Genomic DNA, 25,138 nt, shown 5'->3' on the forward strand with positions numbered 1-25,138 from the left:
TTGATTGGAGTGAGGAAATCATTATTATATATTATAAAAAAAACGTTTCATAAAAAGTTTAATATTATTCAAGAGTTTGAAATAAGCAGCAACAAATACGGACTTTTAAACAGCTATCATGTTGTCCAACATAGCAGACTACAAAAACAAAACAGAAAAAAACCCTGAAAATCCTCCTTGTTAAATCGATCACTTTTAAAGCAAAAAGCTCTTAAAACAAACTTGAAGCATAGATATACTTATTTGAAAGAAAAAAAAAACAGATTATTATCATACTTTGATTATTTTTTTTTTTCAAAATACGTTTTAAAAAGGGGGTGGAAAAAGGGGGGACGAAATGACCAATTTGAAATCGCCGAGGGGGACGAAATGACCAAATCGAGGACGAGTTGACTGGGGGGACGAGTTGACTAGGGGACGAGTTGACTGTAAATCGTTTAAAACATATTTTATTTCTTTCGATCAAGTAACATAGTCATTGTGAAAAATACATTTATGAAATGTTGGATCAGAAAACAAGCAGATAAATGCCTAAAATAATTCCTTTCCAATGAATTCATTACAAAAATACAATCATTTAATATGCTCTATTTAAAATAGTTTCAGGTTCCTTTGATATTAATAATTTCTGTCTTTTGATAGCATTGAACATTTTCGCCGTCATCTAATTAATTAGAATTACCCCCTTCCTTTCATGCGTAATTTTTGTCAGCGTAATTTTTGCTAAAAAATGCATACATACAGAAAGCTGAATATGCAAATTAAAAGAAATAAAGGTCATTCAAAGCTTTAAAAACCTGGAACACCTCTCCATTTCTCCACACGGATTTGTTCCTAGTATGGAATGACAATGAAGGTATATTTCAAGTTTTTACTTTTTTACAATAGTATTTGCTGCTGAGATTTTTTTTTTTTTTTTAATTTTATTACATGCTTGTCTTAACGATAATTGAATATGAATCAGAAATATATCTGATTTACAAAGGGTTAATTTGAATTAAAAACTTTCCGTGTTGTAATGTGCACACTAAATCATGAAATGAAGCTTATGAAACATGTCTTTTCAAATCAATTATGTATATGTAAGAACACTAAAGCTAACAGTTTTCTAAATTTAAGAATGTTGTTAATATGAATTGCCCAAACCAATTCAGTAGCAAAGAGTCCAAAATTAAGTCTAGTTCTTAATATTGTTTTTAACCCTTAGCCTGCTAAATATCTAAAATGGACTGGTCCCATCATACTATTTATTATTCAAAGGGGTGTTCACTGAAAATTTAACTAAACCTGATAGCTGAACATAGCCAATGGCAACTCAGAACTTTTAGACTGCCTACGGATGTCAAGGCTGATCTTGGTCTGCACTGGTCGCAAAGGCTGAATCACTTGCCGCCAGCAGGCTAAGGGTTAACGATATTTAAACTTGTGTTGTTTCCCAATATTGTGTTTTTCATTCATGCCATTGCATTTCTATATGTCGCACAATTATGTAAATGTATAGTCCGGATCATCGAAAATAAATAATGTTTGATTCACAAATTGCGTAACAAAGATTTTTTTTACAAAATACTTTTTTATTCAAAAACTCACTTTTTGTCCGGCTGTTTCGACAGAATATGAACGCTAAAATACAATACCAAATGTTGTTTGTGTTTTATCATGCTCGTGAAATAACCGTAGAGAAAATACTGGAATCAAATTTGAAAGTTTTATTTACTTCCATCCGATTTTCCCGTAAAAATTATAAATAAATATCGACTATGGCCTACATCTGTAAAATTCAAGAATTTGTCCCATGAACAGTTTACTTTGTATATCATCCATTTAAGGCAAACACTAGACACTCAGTAAAAAAATATAAATAAATTCGACTATGGCCTACATCTGTAAAATCAAACAGTTTGTCCCATGAACAGTTTACGTTGTATATCATCCATTTAAGCCGAACACTAGCCGCTCAGTAAAAATCATGAAATACATTCGACTATGGCCTACATCTGTAAAATCCAAGAATTTGTCCCATGAACAGTTTACGCTGTATATCATCCATTAAAGGCGAACACTAGACACTCAGTAAAAGATATAAATAAATTCGACTATGGCCTACATCTGTAAAATCCAAGAATTTGTCCCATGGACAATTTACTTTGTATAGCATCCATTTAAGGCGAACACTAGCCGCTCAATAAAACTTATTTTCGATAATACAGATAGAAAATTTTCAAATTACCATATGGATATTCTAAAGCTTTCTAGGGCTGGACGTATGAACATATTGTATTTTGAAGATATCATTTAATCTGCATTATAAGGATATTTTAATTCTAACACATGACACGAAAATTCGAAACGAAAGACATCAATATTTTGATATTCTGGAAACAAAGATAAGAAACCTGAGGTAACATTACTAGAAAAAGTGCAACCTTAAAAATATTGGGTGTCCAAAATGGCCGAAACTTTCAGCAAAAAACATCCCTTTCATTAGCAAAGTCTAATTTGAAATTACCTATACTGATTTTAAACCAAATATAAATAAATATTTTTACCTGGCAATCGTCATGGAACATTGCTTCGTTCAATATTTTTATGATCTAAAACTTGCTTAAGGTGAATGGCACCAAGATAACAGATCTGTTCGCAGGGAGGAAATTGTTTTTTTTTTTTGTTTTTTTTTTTTGTTTTTTTTTTTTTTTTTTTTTTCCTTGTCGAATAGGTCATACTCGTTTGACTGATTCTTATCTTCTGAAAAGAGAAAAAGAGAAGAACAACCTGAATATGTACAATATCAAACAGCACTTACTATTAACATGTTTTAATCGACTGTGTGGACTCGCTCCACAGTACAGTACATACTATGATGTTCAATCTTTAAAAGAGGTATTTGAAAAAGTTTCATTCGGCAATATTGTATCCTTTTATATGTCGATCTGAACATCAAATATTTGAGTCACATATTTTGCAATATTGGTTGCTACATATAATTTGTTCTCGTCGATATATGATATTTTTGTGTCGATTTGCCGTTAAATCTAACTCATTCACTTGATATCGAATCTAGTGACCAAGGTTGTGCATTTCCTTTCGGTAATTTGAAATTATATAAAGCTATATGACTTTTGACCTCGCTCCAATTTTGACCTTGACATTAAACCTAGTGAGGTAAACAACTGATTTTAGTTTTACGAAGTCTTCCAACGGTTAACAAGATATGGAACTGACAACTGGTCAAACTAGTCTACCTTTGAGCTCCAAGTACGACCGTGACCTTGGACCTGGTGGTCACACGTGATTCTTGTCGTAAGACGATGATGATGGGTTAAATTAAACGATATTTATTTCCAAATATCCATTATATACAAACATGTATTAACGTCATAAAATAGAGGAGTAAGCTACAAGCTTTATTAAAACCTCTTTCTGATGACCATTTAATTTTTGTTGTTCTTTTCGAATTTCGTTGATATAAATCCGAAAGGAATTACAGTCAGTTTCTATATAGCGCCACACACTTTGCACCTGGGAATATAACAAATTTTTAAATGCGGTTCGAGTATTTTTTTATGAAATACGGTTGGACAGGAGTGCATTGCACATTGCACGATCCATGAATATCACATCCAAATTAAAACTACAATATCGTATTTCTACTCGTTTCAGGTTTTTCAGATACTCGCATTGTTGGTCGTGTTGGCTGCCAAGTATGGCCAAGCCAAGGTGGAACCTCTGGAATGCCTACCACCGGATCTCCAGCACAATCTAGACATCTGCCATTCTGCCGGGGATCTCAGAAACCAATCAGGTATCCCATAACTACCACAGAGTACATAATTGAGCCGTGCCATGAGAAAACCAGCATAGTGGGTTTGCGACCAGCTTGGATCCAGACCAGCCTGCGCATCCGCGCAGTCTGGTCAGGATCCATGCTGTTCGCTTTCAAAGCCTATTGCAATTAGGGTGCGCAGGCTGTTCTGGATCCATGCTGGTCGCAAAGCCACTATGTTGGTTTCCCCATGGCGTGGTACATATAGCTTTAACTGTAAAAATATTTGTACACCAGTATTTGCAAACTAAATTCTACTTTGCTTTACTATAAGTACCGCATATTATTATGGCGTTTCTTTTTTAGCATTAAGTATAAATAAACAAACAGTAGGCCTAGTGGTCTCGTTAAAACACAAAAATTAATTATGACTGTAAGAACTTTAATCAATAGCTTGTTGGCGCAGTGGATGAGTGGATGGAAATGTTATCATTTTGTAGTGATCATTTTGACAGTTTGAATCTTTCATCAGTCCAAAGATTTTATTTGTTTTTGCATTACATACTTTACGTAAGTTTGTTCTACGGTTTATTATTCATGGTTTTGTTCTCATTTTCTCAAATCAGAAGCGGTATCATTAATTAATCCGAAATTAAGGCCGGTTTTTAATGTGAAGTATAAGATTGCGATAAAATTTATAAAACCATCCCGTTGTGCTTTAAAATATCAAAGATGAGCTTCAAAAAACATTACATCATTATTATATCATTTAAAGTGTTTTTAAACATAATTACGTATTAGCAATGATATATTTTAGTTAATTTACTAACTTGACAGGTCTTAGTTGAATCTTATTGAACAATAAGAAATAATGCGCACTTTCCAATATATAATTATACGGGTCTGGGAATTGAACTCACGGCGATAAAGTACGAGACGGAGCGCATTACCGCTCGGCCAACTAGAATTTAGAGTTTACAACGGAAACGTTGCATATGTTATTCTTTTGTTTGTTTACATTTCTATACGTGCGACATTTATTTAGCATGCAATGTTACGAATAAACTTCGTGGAATTCCGCGCTGCTCTGCGTTACTTATAAAATCACATATTTTCAAATTTGTCAGTTCATTAACAAAGTTGGAAATCGTCACAGAATTAACTGCTTATTCATCTTCACCCTGTTTTGTGTAAAATCTGAGGCTGAGAAATAATTCTGATTTAATTGAAGTCTTTAATTGCACATGCAGATGTTATTGTCTAGAAATCAATACTGAAGATGTTTATTCCAAATTATTTAGCTTCTACAAATACCAGTAGCATTACAAAAATAGTAATTATTTTATACACATCTTTTACGACACCTTTGATAATTATTTAGAGATATTATTTATAGATTTCTAAATATTGAAGGTATACTAAAGAGGCAAGCGGATTAATTTTAGATGCAGACACAATTTTACCTTCCTATGTGTCCTAGTTTTTAAGCAAAATATCACGGAATTAAATACTAATAGCTACATTTTTCGGCTTTTATCAAAAATATGATTTCTCTCTTACAGAATATCTTATTTAACTATTTCTATGACAGATGTTTTCTTATAAATAAAGATTTCACCTTTTTGTACCTGTTAATTATTTAGATACCATATTTATTAAGATGAACTAAATCTACATTTTCTCAATGTATAAGGAAATAAATTGTCATTTTGAATTATGCATTTTGGAGATAAATTCTGAAATTTTATACAAAAGAGAGCCATGACTGTTGATTATAAAAAAAACTAGTAAACGTTATCACAAGAATGACCTTGAAACTATAAAGACAAAAGTTGTATTTAAATGGGTTATTTCTTTTCATAAACATAATTGTAATTAAGCATTATTATGTGTTGTCTCAACAACAATTTATGCCCTTTGTATTTCTCCATAACTCAAGTCTTTCCATTTTGTGGCGTTGTGGTGGTGGCAAAGTTAAAATCACCATACCCACAACACACGAATTTCCATTTTGTGACGTTACGTCGTTATACGATGCTGCAACATATTGTAAGTGCTTTGGTTTGGCATGGTTACAAGTCCACAATAATTGATAATTTTAATTACCTGTTATAGAAGGCACTATTTGACTTTAAATAGTGTTTTACCTTGTAAAATTACTGCCGCAAGTTGCTTTTATGTTATGAACAGACTCAACAAACCGAGTATGCAATTTTCATTGTTTATCTTGTTCTCGGTGCTTCCGAGGGATCTGCTTTCCAGATTTTATTTACTTCACATCAGCGGGTGAAGATTAAATACTGCTTAAGCCGGAGCTAGGGGCCGTGGAAAGTGTTGCATTTTCCATAACTGTTCATGAACAGACTCAATCAAACCAACTCTGCAATGTTCATTCTTTGTCTTATTCTGCTTCCGAGGGATCTACTTTGCAGATTTTATTGAATATGACTGCATCATTGCTATAGAGATTATAATGTTGCTTCTGTCAATTCTGAGTTTTATGACTATTTATCACACACTTTAAAATTATTGAGTCTAGTACTTAATTATATAAAATGTATATTTATAGGTCAGATAGTCTTTTGGACATCCATAAATCTGTATGTATCGAAGTTTGCTGACTGTGTTTCAAATATGACCATGTCGGAAAAGAAACTGTTTGAGTCAACGTTGTACGAAATTATGCGTCCTGTATTAGAACCCTCGTCAAGACGTAAACGACAGGCATCGGATTATAGAATTAGAAAAGAAGTTCGTGCCATGACAGATACTGAAAGAAATAGATACTTCGCTGCCGTAAATGCCATGAAGAATGATCGGGTATGTTTACAACGTTTTGTTTCAGAGAAACCGTCCCACCGGCCACCATCCCCTCCCCCGCCCCACACATTTCTGTGAAGATTTCTGCCTGTAAAGAAGTATTTCCAATAATTATTTCTATCAAATGAAGTTTGCTTGGAAATACGAATCCCAATCCCAATAAAATTAAAGAACGTACTTTGGTTTTTATATATTATTGATCTTAGAATTTCGGAATTTAGCAGCAGATAACGTAACCTCAGAAAGCACTTAAAAACAACAGCTTTAATATTTTCATATAAAATAAATCAAGGAAATATTACTGTTCTTGGACATGCGGAGCAGAAACATCAAAGGGACATACTATATTGGATATTGCTTATTAGGGTTTGTTTCCTTTTACATTTAATAGTGATTTTGATTGCTAAACAATGATCCATTATACAGTTAGCTAAAAATACAGAACATATGGAACAGTCCGATAACCTTCAAATACATGTTTTAACAGAATGTTCTGATCAGGACTAGAACCAAGAAACTCCAAAACTTACCGCAGACGCCCCGCCACTTCGCCACAACAGCAATGTCTATAGATATGCAGTGTAATTGCACCCTTATTCTCTACCCGACTACATTACGTAAACTGGAACAGTTTTGGCATGCTATTTTTAATGGAATATGTAAAACTTTCGTTTTGATAACTTTCTGTATTCTTGTATGAGAGTCCTGATCTTGCCATTAATTAAAAGCACAAAACATGCACGCAATTTATAGAATGGCCACCCTGATTCTGCTCATTAGGGAAGTGCAATATTGCGACACGCTACATGTAAGCCTGGCCGTGCCCAAAATTTTCGAATCTAAGTGTACCCTGCTACCTTAAGATATAACATAATCCGTGTCTCTCGAGTCAAGGAAACAAAAAATTATCGCTCTCGTGAAGCCTCTCTCATACCTGCCTGTTCTATGTGCTTTGGAGTCGATTTCTATACGCTTCTTCAAGATATTACTGTTACTGCACCTTTACTAATCCTACCTGGCAGGTGTTACAACCTGTTCGTAAATGTGACTTTCTTTTACAAGCAAAACTGCAGTAACTTCACTATCATATACTCAGTGACATTTTCATTTTATTATCGTCTTGTTTAAAGTTGTTGTTTTTTTCTATAAATAAGCTGAAGAAAACATTTGAATGAGTCATTTAAGGGTAAATCAAACATATATGAATATATTCTAATTGTATTGTCTTAGTTGTAAATAATATGAATTTTCATTTTCCATCAATTATGTAATTGCAAGGGAGGTAACCTTATCACTGTAAGTAGTTGCCTAAGGCAAGAGTTGTTATTCTTTGTGGTAACTGCTTTAAATCAAATCTTCATTTATTGGTGTAAACAACACTTTCAAAAATACCACATTTGTAAAATTATTTTTTGTTGTTTGAAGGACTTAGAAATAAGTTTCAAGACTTTAATGTCTTTTTATTAGCTCACCTGTCACAAAGTGATAAGGTGAGCTTTTGTGATCGCGCAGCGTCCTTCGTCCGTCCGTCCGTGCGTAAACTTTTGCTTGTAACCACTCTAGAGGTCACATTTTTCACGGGGTCTTTATGAAAATTGGTCAGAATGTTCACCTTGATGATATCTAGGTCAAGTTTAAGACTGGGTCACGTGCGGTCAAAAACTAGGTCAGTAGGTCTAAAAATAGAAAAACCTTGTGACCCCTCCAGAGGCCATATTTTTCATGGGAACTGTATGAAAGTTGGTCTGAATGTTCATCTTAATGATATCTAAATCAAGTTTGAAACTGGGTTACGTGTGGTCAAAAACTTGGTCAATAGTTCTAAAAATAAAAAAACCTTGTGACCTCTCTAGATGCCATACTTGTGAATGGATCTTCATGAAAATTGGTCAGAATGTTCACATGATGATATCTAGGTCAAGTTTGAAAGTGGGTCACGTGCCGTTAATAACTAGGTCAGTAGGTCAAATAATAGTAAAACCATGTGACCCCTCTAGAGGCTATACTTTTGAATGGATCTTCATGAAAATTGGTCAGAATGTTCATCTTGATGATATCTAGGTCAAGTTTGAAACTGGATCACGTGTCATCAATATCTAGGTCAGTAGGTCAAATAATAAAAAACCTTGTGACCTCTCTAGAGGCCATATTTTTCATGGGATATGTATGAAAGTTTGTCTGAATGTTCACCTTGATATCTAGGTCAAGTTCGAAACTGGGTCACGTGCCGTCAAAAACTAGGCCAGTAGGTCAAATAATAGAGAAACATTGTGACCTCTCTAGAGGCCATATTTTTCAATGGATCTTCATGAAAATTGGTCAGAATGTTCATCTTAATGATATCTAGGTCAGATTTAAAACTGGGTCACGTGTCTTCAATAACTAGGTCAGTAGGTCAAATAATAATAAAAAACCTTGTGACCTCTCTAGAGGCCATATTTTTCATGGGATATGTATGAAAGTTGGTCTGACCTTGCTGATATCTAGGTCAAGTTCGAAACTGTTTCAACTGCGATCAAAAACTAGGTCAGTAGGTCTAAAAATAGGAAAACCTTGTGACCTCTATAGAGGCCATACTTTTAATGGATCTTCATGAAAATTGGTCAAAATGTTCACCTTGATAATATCTAGGTCAGACTGGAAACTGGGTCACGTGCCATCAATAACTAGGTCAGTAGGTCAGATAATAAAAACCTTGTGACCTCTCTAGAGGCCATATTTTTCAATGGGTCTTCATGAAAATTGGTCAGAATTTTTATCTTGATGATATCTAGGTCAGGTTCAAAACTGGGTCACATAAGCTCAAAAGCTAGGTCACTATGTCAAAGAATAGAAAAAAACGACGTCATACTCAGTTGAAAACTGGGTCATGTGGGGACAGGTGGGCGATTCAGGACCATCATGGTCCTCTTGTCTTTAACAAAACATAGTTTTTTTCTACATTAAATGAACTGATCTACAGCTCGTACGACAACAAAGGGAAATCAAAGCCTTGAAATGTTTGATGGTTGCGGGTTTTTTTTTATTTTTGGTAGATTTATTTTCTGTTTAAATGCCAGTCTATGAATATACATGAATGAGAAAAAAATTTAATGTGCTTCATATCTAAGATGAACTCTGCCTGATCCAGCTTGTGATGTAACTATGGACTGGAATACCTAATCATTGATAGATCTTATATAATCTAAATGGTCAGTGTGAGTGGATACAGGTTCAATAAGAACTGCTGATAATTCACCCGCAGTGTTCATGATTGGGACTATTTTGTGTAGCACATGAACATCCTTTGGATGTGATTCGGAATAAAATAAAGATGTTATGATTGTCAGAAATACACTTTAACTTTGGTAGCGGGATAACCCCGCAACCAAAAAGTATATTTTGCGATATCGGGACATTTTTTTTGTAATATTTCTTTAGAAGGCTTTGAACCTAGCTTACTGATTGTATGTTACGGAAACAAATAAGAATTAGTTGTTTTTACTATCTTTTCGTCAAAACTGAAAAACTCGTAACAGGGTACAGCATGTAAAATGCCTTTTAAAACTATAAAGCTTTACACATTCCTCTGAAGTATACTGTCAAGATTATAGAAAAGGTTTCATTGCCGAGGCAACCCTGATTTGATTCCTGACCTAGATAGCATGATTAAGCTTTTTTAAACATAGCATAGAAAACAAAGCTCTGGTTCTAATGTTCATAATATGACCAAACTTAAACTTTCAAAGGCAGCAAAATGCCCTTAACTTTTACAACCTTGGTGTTCTGACTTCAGAAAAGTTATTTAGTACATCGATGTAGTCAAACCCAACATTAAACCTATTTATATGCTTTACCTTATACAATCCAGTATTCGTCTACTAATATTATTTATAACTTATATCAGCAGGAAGTTTCTTCATCTACTCTGTCTTATCTATTTAGTTGAGAAAGAGTAAGTCTGAGGTTGGCATACCCCAAACACATTTAAACTTTATCCAGGTTAGTGACAGTTCAGATAGTGCCCTGTTTTCTTTTCAACTTGCTATCTATCCGTTCAGTTTTATATGTCATGTATATAACCCTGTATCCTGGTGGTATTTATTCCTTTCGACCATCCCGCCTTGATGCCCTCCCTTTTGCATGCGCCACTTATCTGTGATAACCTGTCGAAGGTCATTTGGTGTGTAAGTTGCCATGCCGGTTATAAAAGGCCCTTATGAAGTTTGAGGGTTCTAAGCCAAAGTGTTGTCCAATTACTATTTCTAAACCGTTTTCAGAACCAACGCCGACCTTGACCTTCGACAAACTTACCCAGCAAGTCAGTGCGGATCACATACTGAGCACAAGATATTTTATGAAGTTTGAATGTATTAATTAAGCGGTCCTCAGTTATCAATGGGAAATTATTTTCAGTTTTGAGTTTTTTCACATTGGTCTTTGAACCTCTGACCTAAAATCAGTGTAGTTATTTGTTTATCGCCGTGAGCCATCCTATAGTTTGCCGGAAACCCAGGTTAAATAATTGATTTAACATTTTGTTTTCATACGCTGGTATCTTAGCAAACAAACATAAAAATAAATTGAAAGTTTACACACCTGTTTACCTTGATGATCTAACTTACAATGCAGAGGTTCATAATTGTATTTTTCAGTTTCTATCTCCCTTTTTCTACTTCTGGTTAAATTGTATCTATAAACGTACTAGTGGGACTGGATTGAATACTTGTTCACTATGATTATCTGACATAAACTGCACATGTTCCATAACTCATTTTGTACAAAGCTTCTTCAACTCGGCAGTTTTGGTTAAGTTTTTGAATGGAAGCTGGTAACCACAAGTGGGAACGTATTGGGACAGCTTCTGTCAAATGTGATAATGTGACATACACTGTTTACGTTCCATAACTCTATTTTGCTTTTAACAATTTAATGCATTTTTCTACTTTTGGTTTTTCCCCATTTGAGCCGCGCCATGAGAAAACCAACATAGTGCATTTGCGACCAGCATGGACCCAGATTAGCCTGCGCATCCGCGCAGTCTGGTCAGGATCCATGCTGTCCGCTAACGGTTTCTCTAATTGCAATAGGCTTTGAAAGCAAGCAGCATGGATCCAGTCTGGATCTATGCTGGTCGCAAATGCACTGTGTTGGTTTTCTCATGGCGCGGCTCAAATATTTTTATCTAATGACAAAGCTTTCATGAACAAACTCAATCAAACCGACGCGGCTCTTTCTAAAGGATCTTCTTACAGATTTTATTTCGAATAAACGAGCGTTGCTATCCACCGACAGCTCTTGTAAATGTTTTAAAAACAACAAATGAGCCGCATGAGAAAACCAACATAGTTAATTTCTGACCAGCATGGACCCAGACCAGCCTGCGCGGATCCTGATATTCGCTTACGGTTTCTCTGATTGCAATTGGCTTTGAAAGCGAACAGCATGGATCCTGACCAGACACCGCGGATACGCAAGCTCGTCTGGATCCATGCTGGTCGCAAACGTTGGTTTTCTCATGATGCGGCTCAAATTACAAAAGTTAATCCCATATTAAAATTATTATTCTTCACAGCAGATATAAATATATGGATTAAACTGTAACGTTGTATAACTCAAAATGTAATACATTTTTCTCCTACAACAGAGGTTAATATATGAATCAAAGAGTTAGATATTTATACGTTATTAGCTTTGTATCGGGAAATACGCACGAGTTCTTCAGCGGAAATATTGTGCGACTTTAGGAGCGCAATATTCTTCCGCTGAAGAACGAGTGCATATTTCTCGATGCAAAGATAATAACATTTTTATTACATACGCATCTACACGTATAAATATAATGTAAATATCATAAATTTGTTCAATAGCCTGAATAGGATTGACAATGCTGAACTAAATAAAAAAAAGTAGCGCAACAACACACTCTGAATTACGTCACGCACCCGATATCAAATTCAGGCATCAGTGTATGGAAAAATATTGACGTTTCCGGTGCTAGTGTAACACAACGGGGAATAGACACGAGTATGTAATAAAATTATTATATGTACTCTTCAACAGATTTTTGAGTGTGCATCAATCATAAACACATGCGTTTACTTAAAAATATATCGATATATGAATTAAATACTATAACTGGCGTTTAGTACGGCATATAGTTATATATGAACCAAATACTAACACATGTGGTAGACTGGTGCCCGTGTTTACTCTCTACGTTCCATAAATGATTCTCGATATACAGTCGGGTACCAGGCTACACATGTGGATTCAGTGTTGCTATATTTTCTGGTACTTTGGGAACATGGAGTCTTTGGGTTTCGCTTAAGCCTGTGCTGGGGGACGTGAGAGATGTTGCACATTTCATTACCTGTCATGATCAAACTCAATTAAACCGGGTCTGCTGTTATTCTTTTGTGGTACCAGGGATCTTTTTACAGATTTTATTTTCTACAACATATACTAGTATTGATATATGAATCACATAGCAAAACAATGTCCTATTCTTCAACAGAAATGTATATTTATTGAATAATGCAATAGACTAACATTTATTATCACGGCTACATATATTTTGACCACGAAGTGGACATATTTTGAAATGCGGACCCGTGTATCGTATTACAGGCCACATACTCCTTACTTTTGTCCGTTACCTTTCTATTCTGAAATTGTATATACAAATAAAAGCCGTATAAGGACCATGTCGGCATGACATAACTTTGCACAAACACTTTTGTTATACCTTGACATGTTGGAGTATCTTCCATAATTTTATGCCATTTTTAACTTGGTATTCATTCATTAATTTTATTTAGTAGTGACAATGCTTTTGAATAGCCGAGCACTGCTGTCCGTCAACAGCTCTTGTTTATATGTTTTACACAACAGATATTTAAAAAATCGAAAATAACCGATTTGTTTTTCAAATAGTTATGCTACAGCAAATGTAAATATATGCATTCAGTTGTAACTTTGAATGACTCAAACTATGATATAGATACACACACACAGAGAAAGAGTGTGTATTTCTACAACAGAGATGTTTACTTATTGAATTACCAGAGCCTCCTTTTGGTTTGTCTCCTGATAACCTATGGATAAGAACTGGGTATGCATGTAACCAGCAGACGTGGTAAATCACATGATAAACCACAGCAATGTCTAACATTTAATATAAATGTTATGATGAGTTTACACTGAACTACATTCATCCGAGTTGTTATTAACCGGGTGTCATAAGACATACCATCGTTAAACGCAGGAAATACATGTACAACGTTTGATTGAGTGAAAAAGAATCGCGCTACATTAGAGCAATATGATTTCTAACACAAAGATTAATATATTGATCAAACTGCGACTTTGAGTGTTTACACTTATGACTGTTTCTTACACCAGAAAACTGTTTATAGATTAAACATTATAAGAATCTTTCACTGGTCGCGGGTAAAGATGGGAATATCCGGCACGAGGGTAACTGTTTAGGCGGTAACGAGGCTTCCAGCCGAGTTACCGCCTAAACAGTTACCCGAGTGCCGGATATTCCCATCTTTACCCGCGACCAGTGATTGATTCTTTTTCTTGCATACCGATTTCAAGAAATAATAATAAAAATAAAATCAATCGAACGGCTTTCCTTTTAGAACTATTTCTTATAGCAGTGTATTTAAACAAAGCGCGGGAAACCAACGTCCGTAAACAGGAAAGACGTCATGACGTTTCAAAACAAATAACAATGTTTAGTTCCGGTTTTGTTTTATCAGTTGCAGCGTAACGTTATGAATGTTTGATAAAATAACGTGATTTGAATCGAGAAATATACTATCAGGAACTAATAGGAACAGTCAAGGTATTGAATTTTTATTCCGTTTTTTAAATAAAATATCAATTACTACATAAATCTTCTACATATATGTAGTTCGTAATACGTCATTTACAGCACGAGAGTCATCTTACACCCCGGGGTGTAAGATGGAGTTTTCCAGCACCGGTAAAAATACCGGAAATCCCCGTCTGGTATGCAAGAATAACTTATCTGTTTTCTTTTTCTTTAACAGAGATTAAGACCGAATGTATATGACTTCCTGGCGGGGCTACATCGGGGTCAGAATATTGGCCGTGCTCATGGTGGTCCAGCGTTTCCATCTTGGCATCGACTGTACCTCTACATGTAAGAAACAGACATTAGTCTCTAGTCATTTCGGCACCAAGTTATCTCGGCCTCTTCAGAACATTATATTCATAGATTACAGCTACATATGCTTTGACTGAAAAGTGGACACATTTAAGGTTACTTTCTCCTTTTGTCTGTTCCATAATGTATTCAGATGACATGTGAAGAGAAGAGTGCAAGCCGTTGTTTGGAATAATGCGTATAGGATCTTTTAAGATTTTTAAGATTACATTTACCAAAATAATTACCGTAAATGGACACTGTCGGCATGGCATATAAGTTTGCAAAAATATTTTGATTTATATTTTGACATGTTTGAGCATTTTACAATATTTCGCTGGACAGACTTTCTGGAGTAGATAAGAACTATCTTACGACAATATAAAAGTAAAACATGGGTAATATTCTAAGTGAAACAGAGATATGCCTGATATAAATCAACCTGATACCGAAAGGCACTGGTGCCTAAATGACTCAGATTTTTTTTTATATTTTTGTTAAATCATACTTTGTTTCAAAATTATGTTTGCCCTTGCGTGGTTTATGAACAGGCTCAATCATAAAAGTCATGCTTAACGATCTGAGACGATCGAAATATAACAGCTCTGATTTTCATTTTGTCGCGTTGAATCTTGTGTTTATTGCACTGATGAAATGAACAATTCAATTAATGAAATTTAGATTTTTATTTTTAGAGCCTATAGACTCAATAAAAAAACAAGATCCATGCCTATTTCTAGTGCGTGCGTGCGTGTGTGTTAATGTAAAGACTTTGACATTTTCTTCTTACAGATACAAATATATTTTGCGGCTATCTTTTCTGTTTACAGATATGAATCCATTTTGCGGCTATGGTATGATTCTGATGTCACAATTCCTGTGTGGGCTTCAGTCTTAGACAATGCAATGCCTGATCCCACTCAGTCTGTTATTTTTAGTCCTGAATTCTACGGCAACGGGGTTGGTGTTGTGCAAACAGGGCCTTTTATGTATTGGAGATTTCTTCCCGGTCAACCAATCAGAAGAAATATTGGAGGCAGTACTCGACGGCTTATGTCATATACTGCAGTGGAGAGAATATTAACTCGTAGAAGAAATAGCGAAATATTAACACCACTTGCTCGTCCTGAATTCAACTTAGAAAACGAGCATGGTTACCCCCATGAATTCGTTGGGGGAACAATGAATGTTCTCAATACGGCTGCATTCGATCCGCTGTTCTTCAGCCATCATGCATACATAGACTACTTATGGGAACGGTTTAGATGGCAACAAGTTGAACAGACTCCACAAATAAACCCAGAAACTGATTATCCTTTCGATGTAAATGATTCCCGTTTCCGTCCATCTCACCATCCAAATGCTTATGCAGGATTTGCATCTGTCGACAGCGTCACAGTTCTAAACATACAGTTAGGTGACCTCATACATAGAGTAGGGTATAGCAACGTGTTTTTCAACCTGGTACAGTATAGAGCCACTCCTGAATGTCCAAACTGTGACAATTCTCCTTTTCTGTACTGTGAGCCTAACATAGGTCGATGTGTTTCGAGATCTTCCGGCGTAAGATTACTTGGCGATAACACCACTCAAATGGCCTCGCAAGCTCTTTCCGAAACCCCTGAAGCAATTGCATTTTCCGCTCAGGCGGCACAACAGACGGCCGCAGATAGTGAAGTGATTACTAATTCTAGAGTCACATCAAACCCGTACCACCTAACTAACAACGGGGATAGTTGCGAGAGAAAGCCATTCATACATGACGTTGATACTAAACAGATGGGACGTTCGGATGACTGGGCCTATATTCCGGTGAATGTTGTCTCAAAGAGACCACCTTCTTTCACAGGCTATAGGGAGTATTCGCTGTACAAGACACAAACCAGATGGACACACCAAGCCACAGAGTATAAATATGAATTTATGCAAGCAGGCTGGCAGTACGAGTACGAAGGATGTAGCAAGAGGCAAGATGTTGTGGGAAAAATAAGTGTCGTTTCCTGGGGTCTCAATTATGACGGATATGCCGAAGAATATGTAATTGTCGACAACAGATATGGTTTGTCGCAGGCTAATGGGTATTTACCCGTTAAAAAGCCATCTGCTTACAATCCCTCAGAGTTTATAACCGTTGCGTACGATTCTTGTGGAAGGGTATGCAAACCCTATTGTAACAATCAGAATCACGGTCATATCAATGAGCATTTTGGCGGCGGTTTCAGAGTATCTATTGACAGTCCTAAGCAGTACTCAAATTCCTATGAAGAGGCGATGCTAGGGATGTGGGATTCTAACTCACCCTCTTTCAGTCCAGTTATAGATTACGGTGATATACCCATAACATTCTACTGCGAGTACACTAATAAATGGATATGGGACAAACCGCCGCCGCAGACACCACCACCAGCTTTCCACTACCAGACACCTACGAATGATGGACCCGGGGTTGAAGTTCCGAAACCACTAGCGCCTTATGGAGGCTCTGCGGAGCAATGTAAGTACATTGTAAGAGTAAGATTTAATCGGGGCTTTACTTGAAAAAGTTCGGTATTTTTCTGTTTTGTTTTAATTTTAGTTACAGACCAATACCAATATCAGTACTACCTTGTTCTCTGCATGTAACAGGCAATGCCTAATTTGAAACAAAGGTCGAGGTGGAGTCATTTTAGACATTATGATGTTGTTCGGCTAAACTTGAGGATGGATCCGGGGGATGCAGATTGTAATGAACAGACCAAGCCTGCTATATACTAGTATTTTTCCTAGGTTGCTTTCTGTGCATCCAAATGATCTTCGTAAAGTTTGTCTTACGTGGTAATATATGGGGAGTGGCGGGGTACAAATTGTGACAAACCTCCAAACCTAATCACATCTCTTGATAGTTTATTTTGATGTATCAAGTGTACTTTGCATACAAATAAACCAAAATATCGTAAAGAAACAAGCGTCCGTTTTATGCTGGGATGAACTATTCTTGTTTATCTTGGAGTTCTGATCAAGAGATCTGCCAAACATTTCAGTGTGACTGTTGGTGGATAGGGTTTGGACGTACCTCTAAGCAGTTTTGATATCCTCTACAGCATGTATGTAATTTTGTGTAGGTTGGCCATATTTTACTTTTACCGAACTGCAGGAAACTCTTTAAATCGACTACTTTTCAACCATAGACGCATTTTTTTGCAAAAGAAAAAACTTTATGCATAAGTAAGATATGTTACCACAATTATTCGAATTCATATTTACTGTTTTTGTTTCGTAGTGAAATGATAACTAAGTGCACTAATTTGTTATATATGTATTGTTTCTCTCCTTTTCGTGTAAAATCAGAAATATTTGATATTCAAAAACTGACCTAAAAATATCTGAATCAAAATAGACTACTGTTCTTCATTGATTTTGGGATTTCCCCCAGATATAGTCTATATTGAACGTCTCCACAGACAGATAAATTCACTAGAGTATATTTTAAGTTTTGTATACTACAATTTCAAAGAGCCTTTGCTGAACTTTCTCTAGTCTTCCCGAAAACTCGAATTCCAAGACTAGCCAATAGTCTCACACTTGTGAAAAATTTGAGTAATAGAGAATCTCACGCTCTTTCTTTTAACATTAAAACGTTATAATGTAAACAAACGTAATAATCTTTTTAGTACATACTCATATACACTTAAAATTATTGTATACCAGTAAATGATTTAATTTGTTATTAAGCCTGAGTGAAATTGAAAATACCGTCATTCTGTCAATAGTTTATAGGAAGTTAAAATATCTTAATTCATTTGAAAACTATTAAATTTTAACGGAACCTAAAACGTCAATATTTTTCCATATTGACGTTCAGATTTCATATTAGGTGTGTGACGTCATTTGTGATGTTAGTTTCATTTATGCCGTCGAGTATAGAAATTATTTAACGACGGTATTGTCAGTGCCTCTCATGCTTAATAACAGATTTAAATCATTTATATAATATATTAAGTGTATATGTGTATGTAATGAAAAGATTATTTGATTTGTTTCGGGAAATATGTACGAGTTCTACAGCGCAAATATTGCGCGACTTTAGCCAATATGACTTTGTTCTTATATATTTGCATTTTTTATTAGATCTATTTGAGATTATGTACAATTGAAGATAACCTTAGGTTATATTTTGTTACATTCTATGGAAACAGTTTAAGGAGGTAGTTACCTTAATATTTGTATGTGCGCATGTCCAACCGGAAGCTAACGTGACGATTTATGACGACGTTTACGACAAACTAAATGTGTTTGTATATCCATTCTTCTGAATAAAATCATGAACCTGTCTCCGATCTGATGCTTTATGGTTTAATAATGCAGAAATAATGAATAGATTGCCGCAGAAACGCTTCAAAACAATGTTGCCTTAAAAATACGTCATTGACGTCATGACGTTACGTGTCAATTACCGCGCAAAATTAATAGCTTTTATTTTGAAAGTACGTAATTCTGTGCATTTTCGTCATTTGAACTATTTTCAAACAGCCATTATTTGCTGAAATACTTTTTATGACTCTTTTGCTCTGAATAATTTTATGTAGTTATATTGAAATATTATGCGGAATGGATGATGGTAACCAATGTTATTTGGAATATAGTTGCGTGAAAGGTTACTTTTTACGGCCATTTTCAAATAAAAAACTTGCAGTTTGATTTGTAATACCTATTTTTCAGTTTTCTTCGATGATTTGTTACTTATATACTAAAATTAAGCTCTAAAATTGTTCAGATTTCAGTAGAAAATTGTGATTTCTTGAATCGAATTGAAGTTACCATGGAAACGAAGCCCGTTACCTATATATCTAAAAGTAAAATTCAAACGCGTTGCCACTGGTCTATTTAAGGAACACAGCTTCGGCTTTATTTTCATTTCAACAATATCCATTAAAATAATAGCAGCATGCTGAACGATATTTCCATGAAAAATGCAAGACGAAGGGTACTGCTGTAAGCATTTTAAGCTGTGAAACTTGTTTGAATAAATACAAATAACACGAAAATATAACTTACGTAAGAAATAATATGTTTTGAAGCTACATTAACAAGAAAGATAATTTTATTCAATATTTTTTATAAGAAATTGCGACAAAAAGCAAGATATAAGCTATTTTAAACATCTCTGTTGCCATGGTTACTTTAAACTTTAAGAAAAATAGGGTACCATGTAAAGTGCTTGGAATTTTGCTAATAATATTACCCAAATATTCCATCTTGGTCATTAACAGAATGGCACTGAAGCCGTCGAAAACCCCGTTTTTATACATAGTTGTTTAAAAATGAGCGAAAATGCGTTACCATGGAAACACGAGCCCCGCGACATATACATTTTAAGCTGATATTAGAAAGATAACGCGCATACTAGTAAAATTATCAATTATGCAGACTTCTACGGATATCAATGAAACTAAAATACACTGAAAAGTGTTAAATATCCGTATTTTCCTTCTTCTTTCAATATAAAATACCTTTGGAGGGTCATGTTTTTTTTAAAGCTGGATAAAAATTGAACTTGAAGGGCCAAAGAAAAACCAAATTGAGATTGTAGCTGATAAAACATCATATTACACAAAACACAAAAAATTGTTGCGGTTCAACTAATTTGAGTTTACCCTGGTAACAAGGTAACCTACTTCCTTAAGTTGTAAATGTATGTGAATATCTTAAGTTACCCGATTACATTGTTTGCATCAATAGAGCAAACGTCTTTTAATTTGTTAATCCCCCGCCACGAGTGGTGAGGGTTATAGGAATGGTCTCTGTCCATCCTCTCGTCCGTCCTTCCGTCTGTCCGTTACATTTAGTATGAAAACCTCATCAAAACGATGTGCAGAACCCATGAGTCAGCCATTTGGTTTAAGGTCGAGGTCACAACTCAAGGTCAAAGGTTTGAGCCTTCAATTTTGTGTCCGCTCTATATCTTCTAAACCCATTGAACGATAATCATGAAACTTGGGTCAAATGATCAGCTTATCAAGTCGTTGTGCAGAATTTATGAATCAGCCATGTCGGCTCCAGGTCAGTGTCAAAGGTTTGTGCCTTACATTTTGAGTCCGCTGTGTATCTCCTAAACCTCTTGAAGGATTTTCATGAAACTTTGGTCAAATGATCACCTCATGACGACGTTGTGCAAAACTTACGAGTCAGACTTGTTGACTCCAGGTCAAGATCACAACTCAAGGTCAAATGTTTGAGCCTTCCATTTTATTTCTGCTGTGTATCTCCTTAACCCCTTGGAAGATTTTAATATGACTTGTCTGTAATATTCCATTTATCAAGACAATGTGCAGAATGCGAAATTCACCCCTGTCAGCTTAATGTCAAGGTCAGAACTCGATTGTTTATTGGTCCCACCCAATACCATAAAGCCTCTCACAGCCTCGATCCTGACCAGACTGCGCGGATGCAAAGCCACTATGTTGATTTTCTCATGGCATCTCAACGTTTACGGAAACATGATCGTGTAAACTAAGTTCGTCCACAAGGCCACCAGTATTGCTACAATAATATATCGATACGCTTTGTATGATAAATTTACATTGAAAAGTACCTTGTACACGTTGCACGCAGTCTGCTGTACAGTCCGATAATGCTAAGACAACCTAAATACTCAAGTTCTAGTAATTGAATGAACAACTCAAATGTCACAATATATTGATACCTATGTTAATAATAACGTCTTTTAGGTAACTAAAAACAAAGTACAGCCTTTAAACAATACCTCGTGCTTCAGTAATTACCGCATGCACAGAAAGCATGTAAGTTCACTTAATGAAGCGTTAAAAACAGGTGTTATTATTTGTGTGTGTTTTTGTTGTTTGTTTTTTTTTTTGTTTTGTTTTTTGTTTAGATTTTTTAACTTTATTTTTTCTTTATTAGTTGCCGTCAATAATTTTTAAATAAAGACTGGAAAGTAGATCCCTCGGAAGCACCGAGAACAAGGCAAACAGTGAGAATTGCAGACTCGGTTTGATTGAGTCTTTCATGAGCAGCAATGGAAAATGCAACACTGCCCACGCCTCATAGCACCGGCTTAAGCAGAATTCAATCTTCAAATTTAAATGAGTTGAAATCAATGATCCCGAAGGACCAGAAAAAAATCTACATATTTTGCCTGTATCTTAAAAATGCTTAATGCGTACGTTGATATGTCTGTTTTACGTTTTACTTTTTTGCAGTAAAATGCTTCTTTACCTCAGACGAATCATTGTACAGAATACGTATGAAGTAAAATAAACCAAATGCTGTTATTTCCTCGAATGCCGCCGTCAAAAATATTTTAAAAAGGAATAGAGATAGTAATTTTCGCATATATAGTGCATGATTCAATTGATGACGTTGCATTTTTAGGGTAATATCTTTGGTCAGAATGTGTCAACTTTAAGTTGTAACTGATATTTTATATATGGACGGATTAGATTAATGTCTTGGTACATGTAAATGGCGTTCGGCAATATCTACTTCCAATATGTAGAACACATGTTCAAGCATTAATATCTTCGCCATATGAGCCGCGCCATGAGAAAACCAACATCCGCGCAGTCTGGTCAGGATCCATGCTGTTCGCCTTCAAAGACTATTATTATTAGAAAAACCATTAGCGAACAGCATGGATCCTGAACAGACTGCGTGGATGCGCAGGCTGGTCTGGATCCATGCTGGTCGCAAACCCACTATGTTGGTTTTCTCACGGCGCGGCTCATATGTTACTTTAACTGCTTATTATAAGTTTTTTCGACAGTCTTTGTTCTTAAAGTCATGTAAGGCATCCATGCAGGCTGATCATGGTCTGCAATGTCCGCTATTCAGTCAGTAAATGTTGTGTTGATACCCCTTTAAGTGATAAGTGCCCCAAGCTGAATGATGTCACGAATCCATTTGCTAAAGTTTAAAATTTACTTTATATGTAACATTTCTGTTTTGTTACGATATATATCCTGTCTTATTGACATTGTCTTTACAATCAATGGGCAAGATTAAATATTAGACCAACTATACCAATAGGTAAGTCACCAATATCAGCTCGAGTAAATGTATGTTTTTTACAACTGAGGCACAGATAAATAACGGACAATAAGATAATACATATTGATTTTTCAGGCTGTGTTGTGGCATCGGACTGCACTCTAGATGGACCATGTAAGGAGTGTGCAGACTTCGACTATGAGTACTGCAGAGGAAGGCAGAAAATAGCAGTATGCATCGATGGAAAGTTTTCCGTTACGGCTACAACTGCGGCGCATTTAAAACACTTCTATGGTAAAAATTGAAGCATGAAGAAATAGTTACAACTACTTGTAACACGAATAAATTTCAAGAAAATGTTAAAAAGTTGTTTAATAATTTAGACATTTGATAGATATATATCCGTTTCAAAATTTAAGTACATGTGTAAATTCCTTATAATTTGTCTCTTTGACACCCCTATGTAAACTTGTGACCACACTGAAAGACATTAACTCTTTGCAAAATAAACACGTTTTGACACACGGGTTCCTTAAGTTTAATTAAAAGTGGTATATCATTTTAAAATGATCAATATTTGACACGATCAAAATCCAAAATCCAACTATATTTAATAAATAAGAAAGAAGAAGAAAACCAGATTTATGCTACTATTTGAAGGTATCACCATTCTAAATTGAACATAGTCAAACACATGCACTTCTTTACATTTCCTCAATCATTCCCACTTTTCTCAAACATTGTTTACTCTTCTCAATCATTTTTCGGGTATCGTAATCATTGCTTACTCTTTATAATCATTATTTACTATCCTCAAACATTCCTCGCTCTTCTGAATAATTGTCGCTGTTCTAAATCATTTATCACTCTTCTAACCTCAATCATAGTTCCCTCTTCTCAATCATTGTTCGTACTTCTCAATCATAGTTCACTGTTCTCGGGCATTTTTTCCTCCTGAATCATTGTTTTATTTTCTTAATTATTAGTTATGTACTCTCCTCAACCATTGTTCACTCTCCTTTATCGTTATTCACTCTCCTCAATCGGTGTTCACGCTCCTTAATCGTTGTTCACTCTCCTCAATCAGTGTTCACTCTCCTCAATCAGTGTTCACTCTCTTCAGTCAGTGTTCACTCTCCTCAATCAGTGCTCACTCTCCTCAATCAGTGTTCTCTCTCTTCAATCAGTGTTCACTCTCCTCAATCAGTGTTCACTCACCTCAATCAGTGTTCACTCTCTTCAATCATTGTTCACTCTCTTCAATCAGTGTTCACTCTCCTCAGTCAGTGTTCATTCTTCTCAGTCAGTGCTCATTCTCCTTAATCAGTGTTCTCTGTCCTCAATCAGTGCTCACTCTCCTCACTCAGTATTTACTCTCCTCAATCAGTGTTCACTCTCTTCAATCAGTGTACACTCTCTTCAATCAGTGTTCACTCTCCTCAATCAGTGTACACTCTCTTCAATCAGTGTTCACTCTCCTCAATCAGTGTTCACTCTCCTCAATCAGAATTCACTCTCCTCAGTCAGTGTTCACTCTTCAATCAGTGTTCACTCTCATCAACCAGTGTTCACTCTCTTCAATCAGTGTTCACTCTCCTTAATCAGTGTTCACTCTCTTCAATCAGTGTTTACTCTCCTCAATCAGTGTTCACTCTCCTTAATCAGTGTTCACTCTCTTCAATCAGTGTTTACTCTCCTCAATCAGTGTTCTCTCTCCTCAGTCAGAGTTCACTCTTCTATATCATTGTTCACACTCCTTAATCATTGTTCACTCTCCTCAATCATTGTTCACTCTCCTCAATTAGTGTTCACTCTCTTCAGTCAGTGTTTACTCTCTTCAATCAGTGCTCACTCTTCTCAATCAGTTTTCACTCTCTTCAATCAGTGTTCTCTCTCCTCAATCAGTGTTCTCTCTTCTTAATCATTGGTCGCTTTTTTCAATCATAATTTAGTACTCTCACTCACCGTTTACTTTTCTCACTCACCGTTCACTCTCCTAAATCATGATTCAGTCTTTGTTAACTGTCCTCAGTCCGTTTCCATTTTCCTCAGTCAAGTAATAGAAATTATATGAAACAGGTTTATGTTTATTTTGTAATAACAAAACTACATTGTACTTCAAGTATTCATGATGTCTTTGAACTTGCGCACACGTCATCTACACATTCTTTGAAAGGTGAAATATAACATATTCTTTGCTCATAAACTCTTTTGATGGAAGTTCTAGAGTAGGTTTCCAAATGTTGAACGGCATTCAGTCCAAACCAAGAAAACAAGTGACAATCTGTTATATTGTTTTCATTGATTGCACTCACGACTGTAACTTTATTTCGTTTGTTCGTCAAAAGTGTAGCTAAACTTCAGGTAGCGCATATACACTTACGGTAGCAGCTGAGGCCCCTATTTATTTT

At 35.5% G+C, this 25,138-nt stretch overlaps 1 protein-coding gene across 1 annotated transcript; it reads left to right on the top strand.

Annotated features, from left to right (window-relative positions):
* The first annotated feature begins 797 nt into the window (after positions 1–797).
* On the top strand, positions 798–23,456 carry LOC123534959 (uncharacterized). Its single transcript, XM_045317459.2, has 6 exons — positions 798–856; positions 3,661–3,802; positions 6,333–6,583; positions 14,626–14,738; positions 15,572–17,235; positions 22,863–23,456. The coding sequence occupies exons 1-6, from the start codon at positions 845–847 to the stop codon at positions 23,030–23,032; spliced, it is 2,352 nt and encodes a 783-aa protein (XP_045173394.2). The 5' UTR covers positions 798–844; the 3' UTR covers positions 23,033–23,456.
* Positions 23,457–25,138: the final 1,682 nt, after the last annotated feature.

Source organism: Mercenaria mercenaria, chromosome 12, assembly GCF_021730395.1.
Source record: "Mercenaria mercenaria strain notata chromosome 12, MADL_Memer_1, whole genome shotgun sequence".
NCBI lineage: Eukaryota > Metazoa > Mollusca > Bivalvia > Venerida > Veneridae > Mercenaria > Mercenaria mercenaria.